Source organism: Hypanus sabinus, chromosome 10, assembly GCF_030144855.1.
Source record: "Hypanus sabinus isolate sHypSab1 chromosome 10, sHypSab1.hap1, whole genome shotgun sequence".
In the NCBI taxonomy this organism is placed as follows: Eukaryota; Metazoa; Chordata; class Chondrichthyes; order Myliobatiformes; family Dasyatidae; genus Hypanus; species Hypanus sabinus.
The window spans coordinates 69,199,196-69,225,242 of NC_082715.1; the positions used below are offsets into that span (position 1 = coordinate 69,199,196).

General features: G+C 43.1%; 1 protein-coding gene across 1 annotated transcript in view; it reads left to right on the forward strand.

Moving 5' to 3' along the window:
* The first annotated feature begins 9,638 nt into the window (after nt 1-9,638).
* myom2b (myomesin 2b) overlaps nt 9,639-26,047 on the forward strand; it is a 116,875-nt gene continuing 100,466 nt past the window's right edge. The window contains exon 1 of the mRNA XM_059982038.1: nt 9,639-9,772. Within this exon, the coding sequence (XP_059838021.1) occupies nt 9,654-9,772 (119 nt within the window). The 5' untranslated portion in view covers nt 9,639-9,653. The remainder of the gene's footprint in view (nt 9,773-26,047) is intronic.

Below are 26,047 nucleotides of genomic sequence, written 5' to 3' on the forward strand. Positions count from 1 at the left end.
GAGAAGGCAGGAAAATGGGGTTGTGATGGAAAATAAATCAGCCATGATGGAATGGTGGTGCAAAATCGATTGACCAAATTGCCTAAATCTGTTCCCATGAGAGAGTTTCCGAGAGCAACAGGCGTCCCTGGGCTAATTAAAAATGGTTAACAGTGACTTTTCTGCACGGAGTCTCGCACTTAATGTCATTATGTTTATTTGTGGTGACATTTTTTAACTTTATGTTAACTCCTGGACGTCGGGTACTTTTCGGCTGGTGTAAGAAGCTAATTTTCATGGTCTACCCGGGGTATATGTCTGCCCATGACAATAAACGTGAACTTGATAAAAATAACCACAAACACCCGAGATTCTGCAGAAGCTGTAAACCCAGATCAACACACGGAGAATGCTGGAGGAACTCTTCAGATCAGGCAGCATCTATGGAGGGGAATAAAGAGCCGTCCTTTTGGGCGAAGGCCCTTCATTAGGTCCTTTTACATTGACAAAATAACTAGCTGGGTGGCAGATTACTAAAATTACAAACTCTTCTGAAGTAACAGGAAGGTTAAATCATGTCCCAAGCTCTCTACAGGCCTGAGAGAGGCTGGATAATGTATCCTGTCCACCTGCGGTATAAGACCCCAGAGATGTACGGGACTATATTGCATTTAATCGCACATACCAATCAGATATTATACCAACGTAAGAGCGGCGATTCTATATATAACGGCGTGCCTGGCCATAAAAGGGTCTCTTGGGTGAGCAGGCACGCTTCATCCGAGGACTTATTTTGCTTTTTGCCAGCCAGAAGCCTGGCGACTGCGGAAGCTAGACCCTCCTCTCAGTCTCCGACTCGACTTTCCCACCGCTCGGTGAGTTTACTTTTCCCCTTATTGAATTTGACGAGGGGCAAAGTGAGAGCTGCAGACCACCCCAAAGAGGTGGTCAGAAATCCGCCTCTTTCCCAAACTCGGGTTGTATTACTGGTTCTCCGCTGCTCATCGTGCTGTTTCACCGCGCCTGTTGAACCTATTGCTTGTTTAACCATTGCATTACAAGTGTACATAGACTACCTCGGAGACAAACGCGATGTTCCTATTTTGCAACATATTTGATTTTGATGTCGGCATCATGTAAGGAGCTTTCCCCGGGGGTTTGGCCAAGTGGCTTTTCCAAGTCTCCTTGGCATTCAGAGGGCGCTAAAAATATTCCCTGAGGCTCTCCATCTCTTGCGCCCTGCCCATGAGAGGCGAACTGGGGCGGCTCCGATTCACTGGTGGAGCCCTGTCAATTCTAGAACGGGGTGGGGTGGGGGGAATGGGGTCGCGAGTTTGGCGGTGGCGGGGGCATGAGCAGGTAACCGGGGGCCAGGACTCTGGACAGCATTCCTTTAGTACCTACCCATTGAAACCTCATTACCGCGACAATCCCGAGACACATTGCATTGGAACGGGGTCTGTAGAAAGGCGACTCAGCTGGTCTAAAGGACGGTTAGTGTTTTATGGCTGTGAATGTGTCTTCTTCTCTGGTTTCCTCCTTTGCCGTTTATCCTCCCAGTTCATCAATGACAAAGACGTTTTCTATTGTGAAAGTGTCTCAACCGAAGGGCACATCCTCGGAATCGGCCTTTAGAAAAGAGATGAGCAAGAATTTCTTTCGCCAGAGGGGGCTGAATCTGTGGAATTCGTTGCACAGACGGCCATGGAGGCCAAATCATGGGGTATTTTTAAGTCGGAAGTTGATCATTTCTTGATTAGTAAGGGCGTCAAATGTTAGGAGAAGAAGGCGGAAGAATGGGGTTGAAAGAGATAATAAAGATGATGAATGGCGGAACAGACACACGAAGCCGAATAGCCTAATTCTGGTCCTATGTCTTATGGCCTTGTGGACAGGGTGTCTCCGGGTCATGCGACCTAAGAGGGAACATCCATCCATGTCGCTCCAGAGTCATGCTTGCTTTGTGCGGTCGTCTCTGGAATGGGGAGTTTGATGTTCTCAGCTTTCCTGTCACCTTGTTCCCACCTTGTCCTGGAACTGGCTGCCAAAAGCAAAGACACAGCCTCCTCTCGGGGAGGAGTTCGCCCTTCCTTGTAACTTCGTGCAAGTCCTACAACCTCTCGCTGGACCATGTTCACCTCGGTTCTCCTCCATAGAAGCTGTCGGAGCAGCTGAGTACTCTGACAATTTGCGTTGATTTCGGATTCCCCGTCGCTGTGAATTTTTTCCTTTGGGCCGTCTGTGTTATACAACTCCTGTGCTCTGTATTATTTATATTTTTAATTGCACGATGTCTTCTTTTGCACATAGGTTGTTTGGCAGACTTTGTTATTTATGATTTTTCATGAACAATATTGTATTTCTTTATTTTCCTGTGAATGCCTGCAGAAAATGAATATCAGGGTAGTAAGTGGTGACAAATATGTACTTTGATGATAAACTTACATTGACTTTGAAAGCAAACAGTCAAGAGATCCAAACCTCTGCATTTCACTGTGGTGGGAAAATGGCCTGATGTGTATCAGAAATAGGAATGTGGGCCAAACAAGGACAAATAGAATTAGCTCAGATGGGAAATCCATAAGACATAGGAGCAGAATTAAGCCATTCAGCCTATCGAGCTTGATCTGCAATTCCATCATGGCTGATTTATTATCCCTTTCAACCATGTTCTCCTGCCTTCTCCCGATAACTTTTGACACTCTGACTGATCAAGAATCTAGCATCCTCCCCTTTAAATATACCCAACAACTTGACCTCCACAGCCATCCATGGCAATGAATTCCAAAAACTCATCACTCTGTGGCTAAAGAAATTCCTCCTTATCCCTGTTCTAAAGGGGTATCTTTCTATTCTGGCCCTAGACGCTCCCATTATAGGAAACATCATCTCCACATATACTTCACGTAAATCTGCCATGATTTTCACTATTCAACAGATTCCAATAAGATTCCCCCTCATTCTTCTAAACTCCAGCGGGTGTAGGCTCAAAACCATTAAACACACGTCATACCTTGCATTCCCAGAACAATTATCTTGAACCTCCTTTGGACCCTCACTCCTTCTCTTTCTGCAAAATCTGGTCAGCATGGATGAGTTGGGCTGAATGTTCTTGTGCTGTATGAATCCAAATCAATGCCAATCACCCATCTGCACCAACTATTCATTTACACCAATCACCCAACCACCCACCCTCTCTGATTCAATATTCCCATCAACTTTCCCTAATTCCATCCTCATTCACACACTGGAGACAACTTACAGTGGCCAATTAACCTTTCCAAGCTGCACAGAAACTTGGGGAATCGATGGAATAACAGCAAGAATATGTGAACTCTAAACATACAGTGAATAAACTCTTCTCAAACTTCCAGCCAGATTCAGGTGTCGATTATAACCAATGCTTTGATGACAAACTCTGCCATCTTCATCAGTGATGATGCTTGGGCATGTCCAGTTCAATTGTATTTATAAACCCTCCTGATAGGTTAGTCCTCATCCAGTCAGGTTTCAGCTCCCCAACCTTGTTTACAATCAAATTCTAATTCTTACTTAGAGCAAGACCTTTGTTTTTGTTAAAATGCAGACAGCATTTGAGGTCAGGATCAAACTAGGATTTCTAGAGTTGTGAGGCAGCACTATCCACTGTGGGAATCCCAGCTAAATGTTCACCATGAGATTGGCCTGTGCTTCATCACATCCCATTTGACAGTGGCCTTACTTACCTATGGTGGTACCTGTGATGGGATCCTTGCATAGAATCGAATGGACTCCAGTGATTGGTTGCTGGGATTGGCTGGAACCAAGAATGCTCTGTCCAAGGAGGTGGTGGGAAGACACTCCCACAGCGGGTCAGAAACTCATAGACCAGCACTTGAGGCCTAGTGTCCTATTGTGTTTTAAACATTATAATTGTACCTCGTTCAACCACCTACTGTGGCAGCTTGTTCTGTACAAACACGTTCCTCACTTTGAAAAAGTTGCAACTCAGGTCCCCTTTAAATATTTACCCTCTCACCCTGAACCTGTGCCCTCTGGGTTTAGACTCCCTTACACAGTGGAAAAGACTGTGGTCATGTACTCATCTATGTCCCTTATGATTTTGTAAACCTCTATCAGGTGATCACTCAGCCTCCTACACTCTAGGGAAAACAGTCCCAGCCTGTCCAGTCTCTCTTAAAACTCAAACCCTCCAATCCTGGTGGCATCCTTGTGAATCTGTTCTGCACCTTTTCCATCTTAAATCCTTCCTATTAGAATGGTGACTAGAAATATACACACAATGCTCTTAGTGCATTCTCACCAATGACTTGTACAGCTGTAACATGACATACCAACTCTTGTACTTAGTGCCTTAACTGCTGAAGGCCTGCCTGCCACACCGTCTAATGTATCACCACTTACGTGGTACTATCTATCTACTCCTAGGTGCCTGTGTTTCCAGGGCCTCACCATTTACTCCGTAAGTCTTGTCCTGGCCAAAATGCAATGCCTCACACTCATCTGAGTTAAATTCCATCTTCCACTTCTTGGCTCACTTTCCCAGTTCATCCAGATCTTTTGTAATGTTAGATAACAGTCTTCACTATCCATCACATCACCAACTTTTCTCACAAACCTGCGAATCATGTTAACAATGTTGTTATCCAAATTTTTGATTTAGATGACGAATGACAGGCAGCCCAACACTGATCACTGCAGCACCCAATTCACCCAATTCAGCCCTTCAGTTTGATGAACAACTCTTCACTGATTCCTCTGATTCCTTCCACCAAGACAATTTTGTGTCCTTTCAGCCAGTTCACCCAGATTCAATGTGTCCTACTTTCTACACTAGCCTGCCATACAGAACCTTGTAGAAGGCCTTTCTAAAGTCCATGCAGACTTGACTACACCCTGCATTTGACAGTACTCTTTATCAGCTAACATATTTTGAGCCTACATACCTACAAGAAGGATATCAATAAGGTTGCAAGAGTACAGAGAAAATTTACAAGGGTTTTGCTGGGACTGGAGGACCTGAGTTACGCAAGAAGACTGAATAGGTTAGATAGATAGATATAGATACTTTATTCATCCCCAAGGGGAAATTCAACATTTTTCCAGTGTCCCATACACTTATTGTAGCAAAACTAATTACATACAGTATTTAACTCAGTATAAATATGATATGCATCTAAAACCACCTTCCCAAAAAGCATTAATAAATAGCTTTTAAAAAGTTCTTAAATAGTTTACTAAAGTGCATTGAGTGGTAATTTAAGCTCAGTTAGGACATAATTCCCTGGAGTGTAGGAGAATGAGAAGAGATTTGACAAAGGTATACAAAATTATGAGGGATATAGATAAGGTAAATGTATGCAGGCTTTTTTGCTATTGAGTTTGGATGAAACTGGAACTGGAGACGATAGGTTAGGGGTCAAAGATGAAACATTTAAGGGACACTTTGTCATTCAGAGGATGATTTGAGTATGGAGCAAGCTGCCAGCAGAAGTGATGGATGTGGGTTCACTTTAAGGGAAACTGTGGTATAGGTGCAGGTTGATGAGACTAGGCAGAATAACAGTTCAACATGAACTGGATGGGCTGAAGAGTCTTTTCTGTGCTGTAGTATTCCATGACTATGATCTCTGAAAAATACTCAATCAATTTAATTCTCATTTGAGTGACATTCATCATCCCACCCAAAAGTAAGGAAAATGATTGATACAGTAGAATTTTGTGAATTTTTTTACTCTTTGATTCTGATAATACTGGGGGAACATGTACCTCAAGAAATTCTTGAAGGAGACAAGGATTGTAGTTTTCACCAAAGTGAAGGAAGTAAGTATATGTGCCCCTATTAGTTAGTATAAATGTTAATTCAAATGCAATTTGTGTGTGACTGTGGCTGGGTTTGGAAGCAATGACTTAATTTATATAATGATCTGAAGCTGGATAGATTGAATAAATTGACTTGTTAAGTTAATTGGGAATAGGTGTGTGTAGGGCCTGAGAGCTTAATCACTGTGTGTCTTCCACAAAGTTGTTCCAGGCTGCTGAGTTTGACTGATTTCTGGATGGAGGTAATTAGAGGTACAAGCTAGCCCAGTGTGTGAAAGGTTTTGGAGCAGAGTGTGAGGCTTTAATCACATGACGCTGCTTCTGAAACTCCTGACTTGTCTCTCCTAGGTAAGTTCGATTGATGGTCTTGAATAGTTGAGTACTGATAGGTACCTCTATCACAGTAGAAGTGAGTGTTGTAAATGTGTTGAGGGAAAGGGTGAACCCTCTTGGCCATGTTGGAAACATTGAGGAAGGAGTTGGTGTAACCATAAATATGAGGATGATAGATTGGGAATGAAGGAAAAAGCAATATCTTTTTCAAAGGGCTGAGATGTCTAACACTGGAGGGCATGCATTTAAGGAGAGGGAGTAATTTCAAAGGAGATGTGAGTGGTAACTTTTTTTTACATGGAGTGGTGGGTGCTTGGAATGTGCTGCCTGGGGTGATGGTAGAGTCAGATACATTAGTGACTTCTAAGAGATGTTTAGCTAGGTACATGAATGTGAATAAAATGGAAGGATATAGATGTTGTGTAGGTAGAAGAGTTTAGTTAACCATTTGATTACTAATTTAACTGGCTTAGAATAACATAGTGAGCTGTAAGGTGTATTCCTGTGCTGCAATGTTCTATGTTCTGTTTGAAGTGTTAACCTGTGAATTTCATTCTGTGAAGCAGGTGGGACAAGATGCTGCTTGTGTCCTCTCTGTACTGGTATATACTTGATGCAGCATCAATAACTCACACTGAGACGTAAGGCGAGATATCGGCTTTTATTGACTGGAAGAAGGAACCAGGAGTGAGTGTCTATCATACAATGTCCTGGAGACTGAGGCCGAGCGTCAGGCCTCAGATCTCCTTTATACAGGGGCCTGTGGGAGGAGCCACAGGAGCAGTCAGCAGGGGGCGTGTCCCGACAGGCACATAGTTCACCACAATACTCTTTCCTACCCTCCCCTTAAATCACTTAGCCTTGTTTAGTTTTCTCCCTAGTGGGGCAGCTCAGACAATTCCCTGTAGCCTGTTGCGCATCTCACACTGTTCCAGCTCCCTGCAAACTGAAATTCAGCTCTTTCTCTGCCAGTAGTTATGAGTCTACCTGGACTGCTTTGGTTTAAATACAACAATTTTGAAATGAAGTTTCTCTGTGGAGAAGTTGCTGTGGTGTTAATGCATTCAGAATGTTTCTGCAGCCACTGGTTTGGCCCAATCACTGGTTGTTCTGTTTCCTCACCCCTGCATTGCCAGTAAACATCTGTCTGAACTGCTGAGGCTTTGATGTTGAGCTGCCTTGTTTTCTTTAAAATAAGGATTGTGCAAGCTGGATGAAAAGACAGATGCTGTAGGTAATTCCTGAAGCCAGTGATGAAGACCTTATGGAGGTCACTTAGATTCCCATATAGTTGTCATAGCCTTGAAGAACATTTGGGGTGATGAGAAACCCATAGAGGTTGCTGCAGATGGTTTATTATTGTCCCATGTATTGTACTGGTGGCTCCTTTAAATTCCTGGATGTCACTATCTCGGAGGACCTGTCCTGGGCCCATCATATAAATATTATTTGGAAGAAAGCATGACAGTGCCTCTACTTCCTCTGAAGCCTGTGGAAGCTTGGCATGGCATTGAAAAAGCTGGAAAACTTCTATGGATGTGTGGTGGAAAGTGTATTGACTGGTGGCATCACACTTGATATGGTAACACCAATGCCTTTTGTGTGGAAAATCCTATGAAATGTGGTGGATTTGGCCCAGTACATGGGTAAAACAGTCCCAACAGCACATCTACAGAAGATGTTGCTGTAGAAAAGCAGCATCCATCATCAAAGATCCTCACCACACAGGAAGGTTGAAATATCCATGGTCAATCCTGCCCAATGGAAGGCCTTGGCAACTAATGGTAGAAAGCTTTCAGACAGATCACTTCAAAACATACAATGTTAGTGTGTCTGGTGCAGCACCTCCATTCCCTCCTGTAACTAGGTGAGTCTCTTTCACATCTAATCACTTTGGCATCAGATGTAGGGGCAGAATTAGGCTATTCCTTCATGACTGATTTGCCTCTCAATCTCATTCTCCAGCCACCTTCCCATAACCTTTGATACCCTGACTACTCAAGAACCAGTCAACCTGTGCCTTAAATATATCAAGTGACTTGGCTTCTACAGCCGACTGTGACAATCAGTTCCACCTAATCTGTTTCCACCTAAAGAGGTGTCTTTCTATCAAGGCTGTGCCCTCTGGTCTTTGACACTCCCCATTATAGGAAACATCCTGTCCATACCCTTTTAATACCGGACCAATTTCAATGAGATCCCCCCAAGCCCCTGATTCTTCTGAGCTCTAGTGAGTACAGTCTGAGTCCTCAATGCTACTCAAACATGAATCTTTAATTCCTGGGATCCTTCTGGTATCCATGCTATATCTCAGAGAGTCCATCCTTGTCCAGGCTATGCATTTCTGAGATAACAGGAATATTCCTTACTCTGGTTCCCTGCTGTATTCACCACACCCCCTCTCCCACCAGTACAACAATGAGGATGTTTCTTGTACTGGAAAAGTCTAGGAACAAGAGGGCAAGCACTTAGAATAGAAGGATGTCCACTTGGAAGAAATGTGGAGGTATTTCTGTAGCTCCAAAAGATGGTGAATCTGTAGAATTCATTGCCACAGACTGCTATGGTGCCCAAGTAATTTCTGTATATTTAAAGCAGAGGTTAATAATTGGTAAGTGTGTCATATTATGGGGAGAAGACAAGAGGATGGGATTGAGAGAAAATATGAATTATCCATGATTGAATGGTGGTACAGACTTGATGGGCCAAATGGCCTCATTCTGATTATGATTTATGGACTTGTGAAGGGCACCAGGGCTCCTTCCTGTCTCCTGAAACATTTTGTCAACTGTGCTGTCAATCCTCCTTTCACCCAGACCACCTCATCACTTCACTTTTGGGCACAGCTACTTTCCTGCAACCATCAAATTGTGTTTCAGATGTCATTCACCTCCGCTTGTTCACATCTCCCTCTACCTGCCTCTGGTGCACACCCCCCCCCCCCCCCCAACCCCAGGCTGGTGATACTACTTTAGTCAGTTAACCCCTCCGGTTTCCACCCAAAAATTGAGCTTCCCCTTCTCTTTCTGATCCTCCTCCCCCCCATCTTTTGTCCTTTTCCTTTGTAATTCTGGTCTTTAGCTGGAACGTTGAGGGTGTTCTGGGTCACAGAAAATCCTGGAGTATGTTTTAAGTTGCCCTCAAGAAACTTATTGTTTTGGGTTCCTGTCTAAATCCTTCTGACTCAAAAGAAACTTTGCAGGAGATTGGGGTTGAGGAGGATAATAAATTATCCATCATGGAATGGCAGAGCAGACTCAATGAACTGAATGGCATGATTCTGCTCCTGTCTCGTATGGCCACATGGTCTAAACTGCAATTGACACTGTTTAAATGATTAACTGCGAAAGTACAATGACTTGTTTCAATAAATGTTAACAGCATGGAACAAGTGTTGAAAGATGAATTAAATATCCAGTATGTGTACCAGAATTTTCTATTACAATGTTTTCAGTATCTTAATTTCAATAATTTAATTTTATTCCCTTTGTAGAATTGATTAAAGACACCTGATCACCATGGCAACAACGATATTGCCTTTTTACCAGAAGAGGCATAAACATTATGGCTATGACTACCGCAGCACTGACAGAAGCCTCGTCACGCAGTACACTAGCAAAAGCAGCACAACTAAAAGGTGAGGGAGCGGGCTGCCATTCCCCTCCGGGATGGGATGGTGAAAGGGAGGGAGCGGGCTGCCATTCCCCTCCGGGATGGGACGGTGAAGCGGAGGGAGCGGGCTGCCATTCCCCTCCGGGATGGGACGGTGAAGGGGAGGGAGCGGGCTGCCATTCCCCTCCGGGATGGGACGGTGAAGGGGAGGGAGTGGGCTGCCATTCCCCTCCGGGATGGGACGGTGAAGGGGAGGGAGCGGGCTGCCGTTCCCCTCCGGGATGGGACGGTGAAGGGGAGGGAGCGGGCTGCCGTTCCCCTCTGGGATGGGACAGTGAAGGGGAGGGAGCGGGCTGCCATTCCCCTCCGGGATGGGACGGTGAAGGGGAGGGAGCGGGCTGCCATTCCCCTCTGGGATGGGACGGTGAAGGGGAGGGAACAGGGTGACATTCCCTCTTGATATTTCAATGAAGTCAAGGTAATGGAATGCTGTTCCCTTCAGGATGTTGCAGTAATGCAAAATATCAGCTGGTTTCAGAGCAGTTAATCTAACCAAGTTTTTGTCTGCATATAATTCATTCAGCAACAGACCTTTCAGCTCATGAAGTCTGTGCTGAACCTTTGTCTCAATTAAACAATTCCTTCTCCCTGCACATGATGCATATCATCTGACAACCTCCTAAGGCTCTATCATGTCTAATTCTATTACCCTTAACAGCACGTTCTAGGCATCCACAGCTCATGTAGTTTTTAAATGCATGTTATGTACTATTAGATGCTTCCAATCTGGGAAAAGATATTACCTGTCTACACATCTTACAATCATTTGAACTTCTAACAGAACTCTCTAATTTTATAATATTCTGAATTTTTCATGTCTGTTATTTCCTTTATTGCAGTAACATCCGCTTCTTTTGACTGTGCAGTGTTGTGATTTTACTTTTCCGGTAACTTGTTTGCTTGCATTTGTTTTTTTTCTGCATTCTCCAATATTTCTAGTCAAGAAAAATAGTTGAGAGATTTGATTTAACTGCACACGATTGTCTTTACCAAGAATTGCATTAATTCTTAATTTCCAGGCTTACGTTTGTTAGTCGTTAAAGGTTGTTGTCTGATTGAAATGTCTGAAGCACCTGTATAGGTGTAAATGATGTGTGAGTATAGTTTCAGTCTATGCAAGGCAGGTGAATTCCTCTGGACATTCCCAGAACTGTGATTGTCACCAATACAAATGTGGGACAGATATTTGCACATTGAACTTCCAAGATGTTCCCTTATTTACAGAAATTCCAAATTTAAAAAAAAATAAAAACAAGAATTGTGTGTTGGTGCATTAGAAAGAAGGAATTACAATTACATCTCCCAACTGGTTATCTGTGGGATGTGAGTTTTTTGTCTTGCACTATACTGAGGGCACAATAAATTTCACAACATGTACCAGGATAATAAGCTTGATTTGGGATTTGAACAATAGTGTCTGTACAGGATCTATCTTTTGCAATAATCATAACTTCAATACAAGAACAGAGAATCGCATCCTAACTTCCAGACTACTCAAGGGTATGCGCAATCTGAACAGTGTCAATACGATCGGAAATTATAAAAACACAAGAGGCTGAGGGGTGACCTTGCTTGTAGAATCATGAGAGGCATAAATGAGGACGGTTTCAGCCTTTACCCCTGGGTAAGAGGGTACAGGATTAAAGTGAGATGGGAAGGAGTTAAAAGTGCCCTGATAGGGAACTTCAGAAGGTAGTCAGTATGTGGACCTAGCTGCCAGAGGAAGTGGTAAAGATTGGTATAATTCTGACATCAAAAAGACATTTCAACAGGCAAATGAATGGCAAAGTTTTTGAAAGCGACAAAACTGCAGATGATTGAAACTGAATCAACACCTCTGCTGGAGAAACTCGAGCATGGAATGGAGCAGCATTGGTGGTGGGGGTGGGGGGGGTGGTTAGAGAAGGAATTTTTAATGTTTCAAGTTGAAACCTAGTCTGGTGAGGGTTTTGACTGGGGTGATGGAATTAACAGTTCCTTTCTCCCGACATTTGCTTCTTGATCTGCATGTGGAGGGGTACGGGCAATTAGGGCTAGTTTAAGTAGGCAAGTTGAGTGGAAAATCCTGTTTCTGCAGTTTGACTGTTCTAAATAAGCTGGGGGGGGGGGTGGATGGGTCAAATTCCCAAGTTGATCAGTATTTTCCAATGTGGACAGTTGGGTTGAGAGTTTTGGTTCACGTGAAACAATTTGAGACATACAATGGCAGAACAATGAGATGCTGATGGTCATTCCTGATGTTTGATGTCAACTGTTTTGGGGCCCCAAATTTCAGAAAGAATGTACTGTCATTGGAGGGAGTCTAAAGGACATTCACAGGGTGAAAGGGTTAACATTTGAGAAGCATTTGGCCCCTTTGGGCCTGAACTGACTGGAATTTGGAAGAATGCATGCGGTTCTCATTGAAACTAACCAAATGTTGAAAGGACTAGATAAGGTGGATGTGGAGGGGATGTTTCCTTTGGTGGGAGCATCCAGAACTGGAGGCACAGCCTCAAAATTGAGCGGTGACCTTTCAGAACTGAAGTAAAGAATTTTTTTAGCCAAGGTGTAGTGAAACTATGGAATGCCCTGCCACAGACTGCAGTGGAAGTTGATAGATTCCTGATTGTTGGGGCATCAAGTGAGATGGCTAGAGTGCAGGAGTAGGATCTGATATCAGCCATGATGAAATGGGGAGTGGCTCGATGAGCTGAATGGCCTAATTCTGCCCCCATGTCTATGATCTTATTCCGAAACCTGTGGAGTGACAATTGCAGAAGATGTGTCAGTGTGTGGACTGGCCCCATATGAAATGCCTTCAGTTGTGCATCCCTGACCTTGAAGGATGTAATGGGCAAGAACATAAATAACCTCGAGTGATACTGGGGTTAAATCATGGGAACATAGAGATCAATGTTGCTGCCTAAAAGATTCAAAGGGGGGAATAAATTGAAATGTAAGACTACTTAAATATTTGTGGTGGGGAGGAAGGTAGTGATAAAAGAAATGTTTGTGTTAGTGCAGACCAGATTTTTGTTGCAGTGAGTGTTCAGGGGTGAGATAAACTTATTTCCTAAAGAATAGCACAGAGCAAATAAAGACCAACTTATTTCCTGAATGTCTGATAGCCAATTGAAATACTTGGAACTGCAATTTAGGAAGTTGCTGAGACTGGAGCATTAACAACATTGGGCAGGTGCATGGGTAGGAAAGGTTTGGAGGGATATGGGCCAAATGCTGGCCAATAGGACTAGCTTAGATGCAAGCCTTCGACCAAATGGCCTATTTTCATCTTGTATGACTTTGTAGAGACTCTGCTCCATGTCTACTCTCTGGCTTCTGTCCAAGCACCTCTGTTGTCTTCCTCTTCTATCCATCGGTGTAAGTTAATTTTTCTTTTTTAAAAACTCCTTCCTGGGTCATCTCTTGCAGGACAGGCAGGCACACCACCACTCAGGTTGGTGGTTCCCTGAGATTCTAGGAACCTGAGCCTACTGTGCCTGAGAGACAGCTGTTTCATGCAGGGTGGTTTACCTTCACTGTTCCATTCAATCTTTGAAGTTCCATGGAGGCTTCTGCTGCCATTAGTAGTACAATGGGGAAGCTGCTAACTTCTGTGAAATCAGTTACCCCAAAGGAGTGCATTAATGAATCTTGTAAGAGTGAAGAGGTAACTCACCCCACACTGGTGGGAAGGAGGTAGTGAGGGTGGGCACAATTACAGTATCTGCTCAGTCTCACATAAAATGCACCTTTATGGCTGTCAACAAACAGCATACTGAAGAAAAGTGCCACTGGCAATAAACTCCACTTCAAAATGAAAAGTTCAGCACATGATATTGGAAGCACCATTCACAAGAAGGGAAGTACCCGTTCCTGAACCTGGTGTTGTGGGACTTTAGGCTTTTGTATCTTTTGCCTAATGGGAGCTGTGGGAAGAGAGCATGACCTGGATGGTGAGCATCTTTGGAAGTTGCCTCATTGAGGCAGTGTCTCATAAATATTACTGATGAATGGGATGTCCTTGTGAGGAATTGGACAGTCCACTGTGTGGGATGTTCCACCTACACTTGCTGATGTAGCTGAGATGTTGCTGCAATGTCTTTGCGGAGTAGATTGAATGCCAGTGACAGACAGTTGAGTCATAGCCTCACAGCTCCCTAGATCCTGGTTTGATCTGACTTTTTTTCTGTCTGGGTGGAGTTGGCATGTTCTTCCTGTGACCTCAGTACTTCACCCAGATGCTCCTGTTCCCTTGCACATTCCAACAACATGCAGGTTGGGTTAACTGGCTGCTGTAAACTGTCATAGAGCATTACAGCACAGAAATGGGCCTTGTGGCCCACCTAGTCTGTGCTGAGCCATTAATCTGCCTTGTCACATCAACCTGCACCCAGATCATAGTCCTCCATACCCTGCCCATCCATGTACCTATCCAAATTTCTAAGTGTTGAAATCTACCCTGCATCCACCACTTGCACTAGCAGCTCATTCCACATTCTTACCATCCACTGAGTGAAGAAGTTCACCTTCATGTTCCCCTTAAACTTTTCACCTTTCACCCTTAACCCATGACCTCTAGTTGTAATCTCACCCAAACTCAGTGAAAAAAAAATCTTGTTTCATTTACCCTATCTATACCCCTCAATGTTGTATATCTATATCAAATCACCCTCAACTTCTACATGCTAGAGAATAAAGTGCAACCTATTTAATCTTTCCCTGTAGCTCAGGTCCTCCAAGTCCTGGCAGCATCCTTGTAAATTTTATTGATTTTTCTCTTTCAATCTTATTTACATCTTTCCTGTAGGTAGGTGACTGACACTGCACACAATACTTCAAAAAATATCTTGTGCATAATGTCCCACCTCCTGTATGCATACAATGATTTATGAAGGCCAATGTCCCAAAAGCTATCTTTTTAACCCTGTCTGTGATGCTTCTTTTAAGGAATTATGGATTTGTATTCCCAAATCCCTCTGTTCTACAGCTCAATATATAAGACCTACCCTGGCTGGGTGTCTCAAAGTGCAACAGCTCTCTTGTCTGCATTAAATTTCATGTAATATTTTTCAGCCCATTTTCCCAACTGATGCAGATCCCTCTGCAAGCTATGATGGCCTTCCTCACTTTCCACTACACCCCAATCTTGGTGCAGTCTGCAAATTTGCTGATCCAGTTTACAACATTATCATCCAGATCATTGATATAGATGACAAACAACAATGGACCCAGCACTGATTCCTGCGGCACACCACTAGTTACAGGCCTCCAGTCAGAGCAGTTACAACTACTCTCTGGGTTCTTGTGTGAAGCCAGTGTCTAATCCAATTTACTAACTCATCTTGAATGCCATGCATCTGAACCTTCTCAACCAGCCTCCCGTGTAGGACCTTGCTGAAGTCCATGTAGACGACATCTATTGCCATGCCTTTAACTTTTCTGGTAACTTCCTCAACTTTATAAGATTGGTTAGACATGACTTGCCTTCTACAAAGCCATGTTAACTGTCCTTAATTGTTCTATCCAAATACTTTTATATCTGGTCCCTTAGAATACCTTCCAATAACTTCCCCACTACTGATGTCAGGTATGCTAGCTAATAAATTCCTGGCCTGTTCTTAGAGCCTTCCTTAAACAATGGAAAATTAGCTACTTTCCAATCCTCCAGCGCCTCATGCACGGCTACAGGTGTTTGAAATATCTCTGCCAAGGCCTCACCAATTTCTCAATGAACCTCTTATGGGGTGTAACAGAACATGTTGTTAGGCTCTGGGGATTTATCCACTCCAATTTGCCTCAAGACTGCAAACACCATCTCTCCTGTCATCTATATAGGGTCCATGATGTTGTTGCTGCTTTGCCTCAATCTATAGAATGGCTCCCGAGTATATACAGATGGGGGAGAAAATCCATTTGAGATCTTGCACAGAGCTCCCCATCTCTTTCAGCTTCACGAAAAGATTACCCCTCATCTTCCAGAGGACCAATTTTGTCCCTTGACATCCTCTTGCTCTTAATATATCTATTGAAACCCTTGGGATTCTCCTTCACCTGGTAAAGCAGCTTCATGCCTTTTAGCTTTCCTGATTTCCTCTAAGTATTGCATTGCTTATACTCCAGTACCTCATTTGCTCCTGCCTGCCTATACTTGCAATGCACTTCCTTTTTCTTAACCAGGGCCTCAATGTCTCTTAAACCAAGGTTCTCTAAACCTATTATCCTTGCCCTTTATTCTGAGAGGAACATACAAACTCTATACTCAAAATTTCACTTTTGCAGGCCTCCTGTTTACCAAGATCACCTTTGCCACAAACAATCTGTCCCAATCCATTCTTGCTGTTCCTTTCTGATACCTTTCTCCAATTTAGAATCTCATCCTGAGGACCAAACCTAGCCTGTTCCATAACTACTGTGAAATTAATGGTATTATGATCACAGGTTCAGAGTGTTCCTCTACACAATCTTCTGTCACCTGCCCTGTTTCATTCACTAATAGAAGATCTTGTATCACACTCTCTAGTTGGGACTGCTATGTACTGATTAAGGAAAGTTTTCAGATCACATTTGACAAACTTTCCTATCAACCATTTTACAATGTGGGGGGTTTTAATCAATATGTGGAAAGTTTAAAATCGCCTTCAATCACAATCTCAAATGAGCAAATCTGCAGTTGCTGGAAATCCAAGCAACACTCACAAAATGCTGGAGGAACTCAGCAGGCCAAGCAGCATCTATGGGGTGGGGTGGGGAAGTACAGTCAATGTTTTGGGCCGAAACCCTTTGGCAGATCTGGAGTAAAAAAGCTGAGGAGCAGATCAAAGGGGGGGGGGGGGGGGAGAGAAACACCAGGCGGTCGGTGAAACTTGGAGGGGGAGAGATGAAGGAAAATGCTACGAAGTTGATTGGTGAAAGACAGAAGGCCATGGAAGAAAGAAAACAGGAGAGGAGCACCAGTGAGAGGTGATCAGCGAGCAAGGAGATAACATGAGAGAAAGATAAGCGGGTGGAGGGATTGGGAAATAGTGAAGGTGGGGAGGCATTATTGGAAGTTTGAGAAATTGATGTTTGTGCCATCAGGTTGGAGGCTACCCAAACAAACATAGTGTTCCTTCAACCTAGGTGTGACGTCATCATAACAGTGGAGGAAGTCATAGATGTACATATTGGAATGGGAAGTGGAATTAAAATGGGTGCCCACTGGGAGACCCTGCTTGTTCTGGCAGACAGTGTGTAGATGCTCGGTGCAGTGGTCACACCAATATACAAGAGGCCACACCAGGAGCACCAAACACAGTATATTACCCCAACTGACTCACAGGTGAAGTGTCGCCTCACCTGGAAGGACTGTTTGGGGCCCTGAATGGTAGTGAGGGAGGTGGTGTAGGGGCAGGTGTAGCACTTGTTCCACTTGCAAGAGTAAGTGCCAGGAGTGAGATCAGTGGGGATGGACGAAAGGGCAAGGGAGTTGCATAGGGTGTATCTCTGCAGAAAGCAAAGTTGGAGGGAGGGTGAGAATTATTTGCTGGAAGCAGAAGCTAATCGGGTGGTAGATAACCCTGGTAGCATGGTAGGAGGATGGGGCAAGAGCAGACATGCACAAAATGGAAGATATGCAGTTGTGAGCAGCATTGGAGGAAGGGAAGCTTTCCTTTGTCAAAGGAGAATGTCTCCATTTTGAAATGAAAAGCCTCATTCTGAGAGCAGATGCAGTAGAGATGAAGGAATTGTGAGAAGGGGATGGCATTTTTGTTTTCTTTTACAAGTAGCAGGGTGGGACAAGGTATAGCCCAGGTAGCTGTGAGACCATTGGTTTATAATAGATATCGGTGGATAAGCTGACTCCAGGGGTAGAGACAGTGAGATCGGAGAAGGGAAGAATTTGAGGGCACGGTGGAAGCTGGAGGCAAAATGAATGAAAACGAGTTCAGCACAGGTGCAGGAAACGCCATCAATGCAGTTATCAATGTAGCGTAGGAAAAGTGGGGGATGGTCACCAGTGTAGGTTTGAAATACAGACTATTCTGCATAGCTGGGACTTGTGCAAGTGCCCAGAGCTACCCCTTTTGTTTGAAGGAATTGGGAGGACCCAAAGGATAAATTATTTAAAGTGAGGACAAGCTCTCCAGTCTGTCCTGATTGAGCACTGCCGTGACATTTTCCTTAACTATTAATGCCACTCCTCCCCTTTAATCTGTCCTGCTCTCACACCTAAAACAATGGAACATTTGAGCTGCTAGTTCTGCCCCTCCTGCAGCCATCTCACTAATGGCCACAATAGCCATTAGTGCTGATCCATGGCCTAAGCTCATCTGCCTTTCCTACAGTACTCCTTGCTTTGAAATATACACTGCTCAGACATTAGTTGTGCCATGCTTGACCTTTTGATTTCTGACATTGTATATAGGCCTAATTTCATCTTTCCCCACAATCAATCCACTGTCTGTTCTGGGGATCTAGTTCCCATACCCCTCCAGTTCTAGTTTTAAATCCCCTCCTGTGCAGCACTAACAAACCTTTCCACCAGGATATTAGTACAACCCCACCCCCCCATTCAAGTGCAAACCATCCCCTCTGTACAGTTCCCACCTATCCTGGAAAAGAGCCCAATGATCCAAAAATCTGGAGCTCTCCCTACTGCACCATTTCCTTAGCGACATGTTAAGCTGTACGATCTTCCGGTTTTTTGCCTCACTAGCAGATGGTATGGGAGCAATCCTAATATAAAACCCTAGAGTTCCTATCCTTTAACTTAGCAGCTAAGTCCCTGAGCTAACTTTGCAGGACCTTGTGACCCATCCTACCCATGTCATTGGTACTGATGTGGATCACAACCTCTGGCTACTCGCCTTCCCACTTAAGAATGCTGTGGACTCTGTCTGAGACCTCCCTAATCCTGGTACCTAGGGGGCAACAAACCATCCAGAAATCTCACCCTTGTCCACAGGACCTACTTTGTTTCTCAATCAATGAATCCCCTATCTCTACAGCTCATCTCTTCTCCCCACTTCTCTTCTGAGCCATAGAGCCAAATTCAGTGCCAGATACCTGCTCGCTGTGACTTCTCCCTAGCACAAAATGTACTAACTGCGCCCCGCTCCCTCATAAATTTTAAACTTCCTCATACTGTCCCCAGCATGTTGATTTGGAGAGGTGAGGGAATAAAATGGAATTAAAACAGGGCAAGTGAGAATGGATGTTGATAGTCAACACCCTTGATGGGCTGAAGGGCCTATTACCTTGCTCTGACTCTCCAACTCCAGTAGCCATCAGGCACACTTGTACAGTTTCACTGTGCTCTGATACTGTGTATGTGACCATAGTGTAGAAACAGAATAGGGTCATTTGGCTCATTATGCCTGTTCCATCTTGGCTTTTCTCTCTCAATTCCATTCTCTTGCCTTCTCCATGTAACCCTTAATCCCTTTTCCAATGAAATCCCGATCAATTTTTGCTTCTGCAGGTTGTTGAAGCAATGAATTCCAAGTCCACGGCAGATTTCCTGCTTCAGTGGCTCTGTCTGCAGATGGTGACCTTTAGGCAGTGGTTCATGAAGGTGCTCATTGAAGATTGCCATGAGGAAGTGGTGCTGTGGGATCTGACAAAGTAACCCAGCCTATGAGGTATCGGATGTTTTTGGCTACAGGCTACCACTGTCCTGTATCTCTGCTGTGGTTGCTGCTGGAATTGCTCAAGGCCTTCCAGCTGCCCCCAGGTTGGACTGAAATCTTGCATTCCACAGCCTTCCACTTCCTCAGCACATCACATGGACCCATTTACATAAATCAAAAAACAAATCCAAGCATCCCTCTAATTTGTACAATCCTCAAAGTTGGCAAATAATTAGAGCTTTATTTGAGGAAAAATCATTGGCTGCTTTGTCTCCCTTGACTGAATGATGACCGGTGTTGGACATGATAGTAAAAGTGTGAATTGGGCAAACATCTGATGTGGGAATATGGATAACCATTATGTTATTTACACTTGGTCAACATTGCACAGCAAAGAACCAGGCGCTACAGGGACATGCCTACCATCATGTGTCCATCTATACCAAACCCTTTTACCTGCACCTGTGTCTCAGTGAATCAAGTGCTAAAGTTGTGGCGGATCAGCTGCACCCACTGGTTTCACTATAAATCAATGTTATTGATCCACCATCAAAGGCACCCACCATCTAGGCCATGCTCTCTTTTCATTGCTGCCATTGAGCAGGAGGTACAGGAGCCTTGGGTCCCACACCACCCACTTCAGGAATGGTTATTACCCCACAACCATCGGGCTCTTGAAGCAGTGTGGATATCTTCAGTCACCTCAACACCGAACTGATTCCACAACCTATGGACTGTCTCTCAAGGACTTTAACTCATATCCTCAGTATTTATTTACAATTCATTATTATTGATTTTTTTTTGTATTTGTAAAGCTTGTCTTCATTTGTAAGTCAGTTGTTTGTCAGTCTTTGAATGTAGCTTTTCATTGATCCTGTTGTATAACTTACTGTGAAAGACCATGAGGAAACAAATCTCAGAGTAAAATGTGGTGATGTGCATACTTTAATAATAAATTTCCTTTGAAATTAAATATGAAGTCAGCCTTTAATGTTTTGTGTGCAAGGCTTCAAGAGGAGTTAAGTGCAAGAGGTCCTATAATCGCAAATTGCAGGATTCCACTGAACAGCTACACAATTGAACCACAATGGGCTGAAAAAATGGCAGATGGAATTAATGCAGAAAAGTGTAAGATTTTGCACTTTAAGAGGATAAACCATTGTAGGACTTTCACAATGAGTGGTAGGTCATAGGGATCTGGGAATACAGATCCATGGAAGTGGTGTCATGGTAAGATAGGGTTATTTAGCGTATTGGCCTTCAAAAAAACAAAGTATTCGGTAACAGAGCTGGGATGATATGTTGAAGTTGTGTGAGATGTTGCTGATGCCTAATTTGGAGTATTGTGTGCAGAATTAGTCACCTACCTATAGGAACTATGTCAATAAGATTGAAAGTGTGCAGAGAAAATTGATAAGTTGTCAGGACTTGAGATATAGGGAAAGGTTGAATAAGTTAGGAGTTTACTCCTTCATGTTGGAGAATGAGGGGAAATGTGGAGTATACAAAATTGAGGGGTATAGTTAAGGCAAATGCAAAAAGGCTTTTTCAACTGAGGTTGGTTGAGACTAGAGCTAGAGGTCATGGGTTAAGGGTGAAAAGTGAAATGTTTAAGTAGAACACAAGATGTCTGCTTCACTTAGAAGGTGATGAGTGTTGACTGACCTGCCAGTGGAAGTGGTGGATGTGGGTTCAATATCAATATTTGAGAAATTTTGATGGGTATATGGATGGAAGGGGTATGAAGGGCACTGATCTGGGAGCAAATTAATGGGACTAAGTAGATGAATAGTTTGCCACAGACTGCATTGGCCTAAGGACCTGTTTCTGCACTTCAGTGTTCTTTGACTCTAAATTGGGCCTCCAGTGATGTCAAATGTCTCAGGAAAAGTCAGATGATTTTAAAGCAATGTGAAGTTAAGGAGAGTTTAATTTAACAGTTGACAAGTCTCTGGCAGAGAAAGGAATTGATGGATATGTTAGTAGGGAGAGCTGACATAAGCTGGACCATAAATGCTGTCGTTTACCAGTGGGATTAGGTTTTGGGGTTTTAGATTAGATGTTAAAGAGTATGTGATAATTTCACTAGTGTATGTAATTGACTGAGAATTTACTTTCCTGAACGTACTTGTACTTGGCACTATATAAACAGTGTACAATGCAGTTAGCTGCCAGAGAGAAGTTAAGGTAGTAACAATAATAATGACAATATTGACACTTGGACAGTACGTGGTAGGCAAGGTTTCTAGGTATGTGGATCAAAGTTGGGCAGATGACCAAGTTAGCTTGGTGGGTATCTTGGTTGATATGGACCAGTTTGGCTGAAGTTTCTATTTCTGAACTGTTAGTCTGACCACCCAATGTGACAGACACATGACATGGAGTATGGAAGTCTAATTGGCAAGCAGTGCTTTGGAAACAAGATACAAGAAGTAAATAAAATAAATCTGTATAATTGGTATTATTTCATATGGATGAGTGAGAAGCTGTATCATGCATATATTGAGGTATTAAAAAGACGATTGGCAAAGTGTTGAAGTTAGAGTATGGTGCAGGTGGACAAGGGCCAAGGTGAGATGGATTGAGAGGTTAAGGGTTATTGATCAGGCATATGAGACCTATTCAAGAGATAAAAGGTGTCCCTGTGCCTTGTAGAACACATTGAGAATGTGGAATCTGGGGGTGAAAAGAAAATTGGCTTCTGCTTTCTTGGCATGCTTCCATTGCATAATGAACTAGGAACTGAGTGACATTCTAGAAGCACAGAAATATCAAAGCTATGTAAACTAACAGTTTTTTTGTAAGACATGAGTAAATAAGAGGTAGACCATATCTAGCTGTGGATAGTGATCACTATTCCTCTTGCATTGGGAGATGCCAAATAGACTGCAAAGATAGCTTTTGAGGCTTGAGCTCTGACCTTTTTCTAAAATAGTCAAGGAATGAAATATCACAGCACTAGCCCCAGGTCAATTTTCAATGTCAGAAAGGCATCAATGATGCTTTCTTGTAGAGAACTGCTCCACTTTTCTATTCATCTGGAAAGTGAAAGATGTGGGAGCTGTGGCGGTCTGAAACTTAATTGCAGATCCAAGAATGCCTAACAGCCAATGAATGTCCTTGGAGCTCGATTAACTTCTGAAAAATTCAATTAATTGAATTTGCAGTGTAACACTTCTCAGGAATGGCACAACTGTTAGCCAATCTAATTAAATCATTCAGACTAATGAGAGTGTCATCTGATAACTGACTCTTGCATTGTGAAAGGAAGTCGGTGACATGCTGACAATGCAAACTCATCATTCAACCCATCTTCCATGCACAAGGTCCAAATACAAAGTCTTTTCCTGAAACCCTCGTTTCTGCCTGACCTGATGAGTGTTTCCAGCATTCTTGATTGTTATTTCTGAATTCCAGTGTGTTTCTTTTTTTTCTTTTTCTCCAATCAATAAAGAGCAGAGTTAGGCTAAAATAATGAAGGTTGTATGTCATTGAGCTTTGTCTTCTCTGAGCTTAAGGAACAGAAATATCAAACAGAATCCAGTCAACAGCAGATGTGCAATTACCATTGATGAGAACAGGAATAATTAACGCATCACTGAAATAGTTGGACAGCATGGTAGCAAAACAGCATCATGCCATTACAGCACCATTGACCCCGGTACAATTCTCACAGCTGTCTTTAAGGAGTTTGTACGTTCTCCCTGTGACTGCATGGGTTTCCTTTGGGTGTTCCTGTTTCCTCCCATATTCCAAAGTTGTATGGATTGCTAGGCTAATTGGTCACATGAATGTAATTGGGTGGTGCAGACCCCTTGGACTGGAAGGGCCTGTTACCATGCTGTATCTCTCATTTAAAAAAGTAGGTGTACCAATTGATCAGAAATAAATCACTGCAGTGAAATCAATATGCTGCAAATGTAATATTTTTGCAGCTGACTGATACCAAAGCTGGAGTTTAAGGTATAATTAAAATCGATTGCCCATGTAAAGATTGAAGGACTGTTTTAAAATAAAATGTGGGTGTTACATATATTAGTGTATTATATTATTATAAGATAATGTGTAGCTTGTTATGATTGTCATAACCAGGCTGTTAGTGGAGATAATCTCCCACTACCTATTAAATGCTCCCAATGGTGTTTGTCCCAAATAGCCTCTGACAACCATTTCCAGCTCTTGGTCTTCACACATGGTTCAGCTACTAAGCCCAGTGGAACAGTTTCTACTGATAGGAGAAGGGGCAAAGGTGGATTACTGGTGCCTTAAGACCGTCACTTTGGGCAGATGGGGCTCACCAGCCATGGTTGGTAGCTCGTCAAAAGGAAAAGAAAAGAGAAAGGAAACTGATCTCAAAGCTCTACCCCCTTGCAGCAATACCCACTCATAGGGAAGGCTTCAGGGGTAAAGACAGAGGAAAAATCTGGAGCTGGAGTCCCTACAGTAGCCCTACATTGAGCTGGATGCTGACTGGCAACTCCTGCCACACTTGCTGCCAAACTATTGGTTTCTGCTGTTCCTTGGATTCATCAGCTGTGTGGAGAAGCAGCCTGCTGTATCGACAACAGCTTGCTCTCCCTATCATACTGCCCTGACTTGCATACTGGCTTGTATATCATGTAGACAGCTAGGATGTAATCCATGGTTGACCCTGGCCAATGGAGGTCCTCATAGATAACTGTAAAGCCTAAAGTTACAGGAAGTTTTAGGGGTGCATAAAATAGAACACAACCCAAGAATGGAATCTTTAACTCGTGATGTTGTACCAGACTAATAAACCATTGACTGGTGAGCAAGATGCTAATTTAAGTTAGCTCCTTCTAGCTGCACATAATTCCCATCCATCCATTCCTTACATATTTTTGTGTCTAGATGTCTCAAACAGCACTATTGTACCTACCTCAGACACTGCATTCTAGACACCTACTGTATTCTTGTAAAAAAGAAAGAGCTTCCCCCCTCACCCCAAGTATATGCCTTTTTGTATTTTACATTTCTGCCCTTGGAATTACATTTTGAATGCCTCTTACAAACTTCTGTCTGGTTTCCCCGGAGTCCCTGACATTGCTAGAGAAAGTAATCCCTTTGTCCAACCACTCCTTATATCTCGTACTTTAACCCATGCAGGAGAATCAGAATCAGGTTTATTATCACTGGCATATATTGTGAATTTTTATTTTGTTTTGAGGCAACAGTACAGTGCAATACATAATAAAGAACTATAAATTACAATAAGAAATATATATTTAAAACTAAATTAAGTAAATATTGCAAAAAGACAGCAAAAAGTTGTTTCATTTTGGTGAATCTCTTCTCCACCCTCTCCACAGCTTCCACATCATTCTGTAATGAGGCAATCAGAAATGCATGTGCATTAAGCAGAGGCTAACCTGTAATCTACAGAACTAGACAAAGACTTCAATACTCTTGCAGTCAGCGCCCTGACAAATGAAGGCAAGCATGTTAAGGCTACCCTTGGCACCCTATCTACTTACGAGTTTAATTATCAAGTGGGTGAAAGGGCCAGTTTCTGTGCTATATTGTTCTGTGTAACCAAGTGTGAACAGTAGATGCTGAGGGTTTGAGAGAGAGGGCAATTATGGATGAGGAAGGAATGATGGAGGTAAGCAAAATTCTGAGCTACAGGTATGGTGGATAGCTGGGAACTTCTGTTACTTCAGTAATAGAGTGTCAGTGTGTGGTGAGCTTCTGTTCTCATTACTTTTCGGGGTTTGTGCATTTGTATCCAAGGTTCTGTTGCTGTTGGAATAACACTGCACAGGATAGACCCTTTGGCCTTGGATGTTGTTCATCATTTTAGTAGTTAAAAATGTCAGAAGCTTAGAGGCTCCTTATTATTTTTAATGAATGTAACAGGTAGCACACATTTTTGTTGGAATTCACTTAGGAATGAATAAAAATGTATATTCACCTTGCAAGTTTAATTACTTGCTGTAGTCCTTATATGTTAACCCTTTCATTCCCAGGATCTCTGTTACCTGCACATGGTTCATATCTCTGCTCTATGTAAATTTGATGACACCACTGTTGGTAGCTTAATCAACAGTGGTGACAAATCAACACCTACAAGGGAGATTGAAAATCTGACTGAGTGGTGCCACAACAACAACCTCTCACTCAATGTTAGGAAGACCAAGGAGCTAATTATTGACTTCAGAAGGAGGAAACCAGAGGTTCGTGAGCTAGTTCTCATCAGGGGATCAGAAGTGGAGAGGATCAGCAACTTTAAGTTCCTCGGTTATCATTTCAGAGGATCTGTCATGGGTCTGGCATGTAACTGCCATTACGAAGAAAGCACAGCAGTGCCTCCACTTTCTTAGAAGTTTATGAAGATTCAGCATGTCATCTAAAACTTTGGCATACTTCTGTAGCTATGTGGTGGCAAGTACTTTGATTGCATCATGGCCTGATATGGAAACACCAGTGGCCTTTAAGGGATACGGCTTAGTCCATCATGGACAAAGTCCTCCCTACCACTGAGCTCAACTGTACAGAGCGCTCTCACAAGAAAGAGGCATCCATCAACATGGGGCTCCCCACCATCCAGGAATGCTCTCTTCTTGCTGCTGCCATCAGAAGGGAAGTTTAGGAACTTTGAACTGTTCCCACAACTCTTCATGGACTCT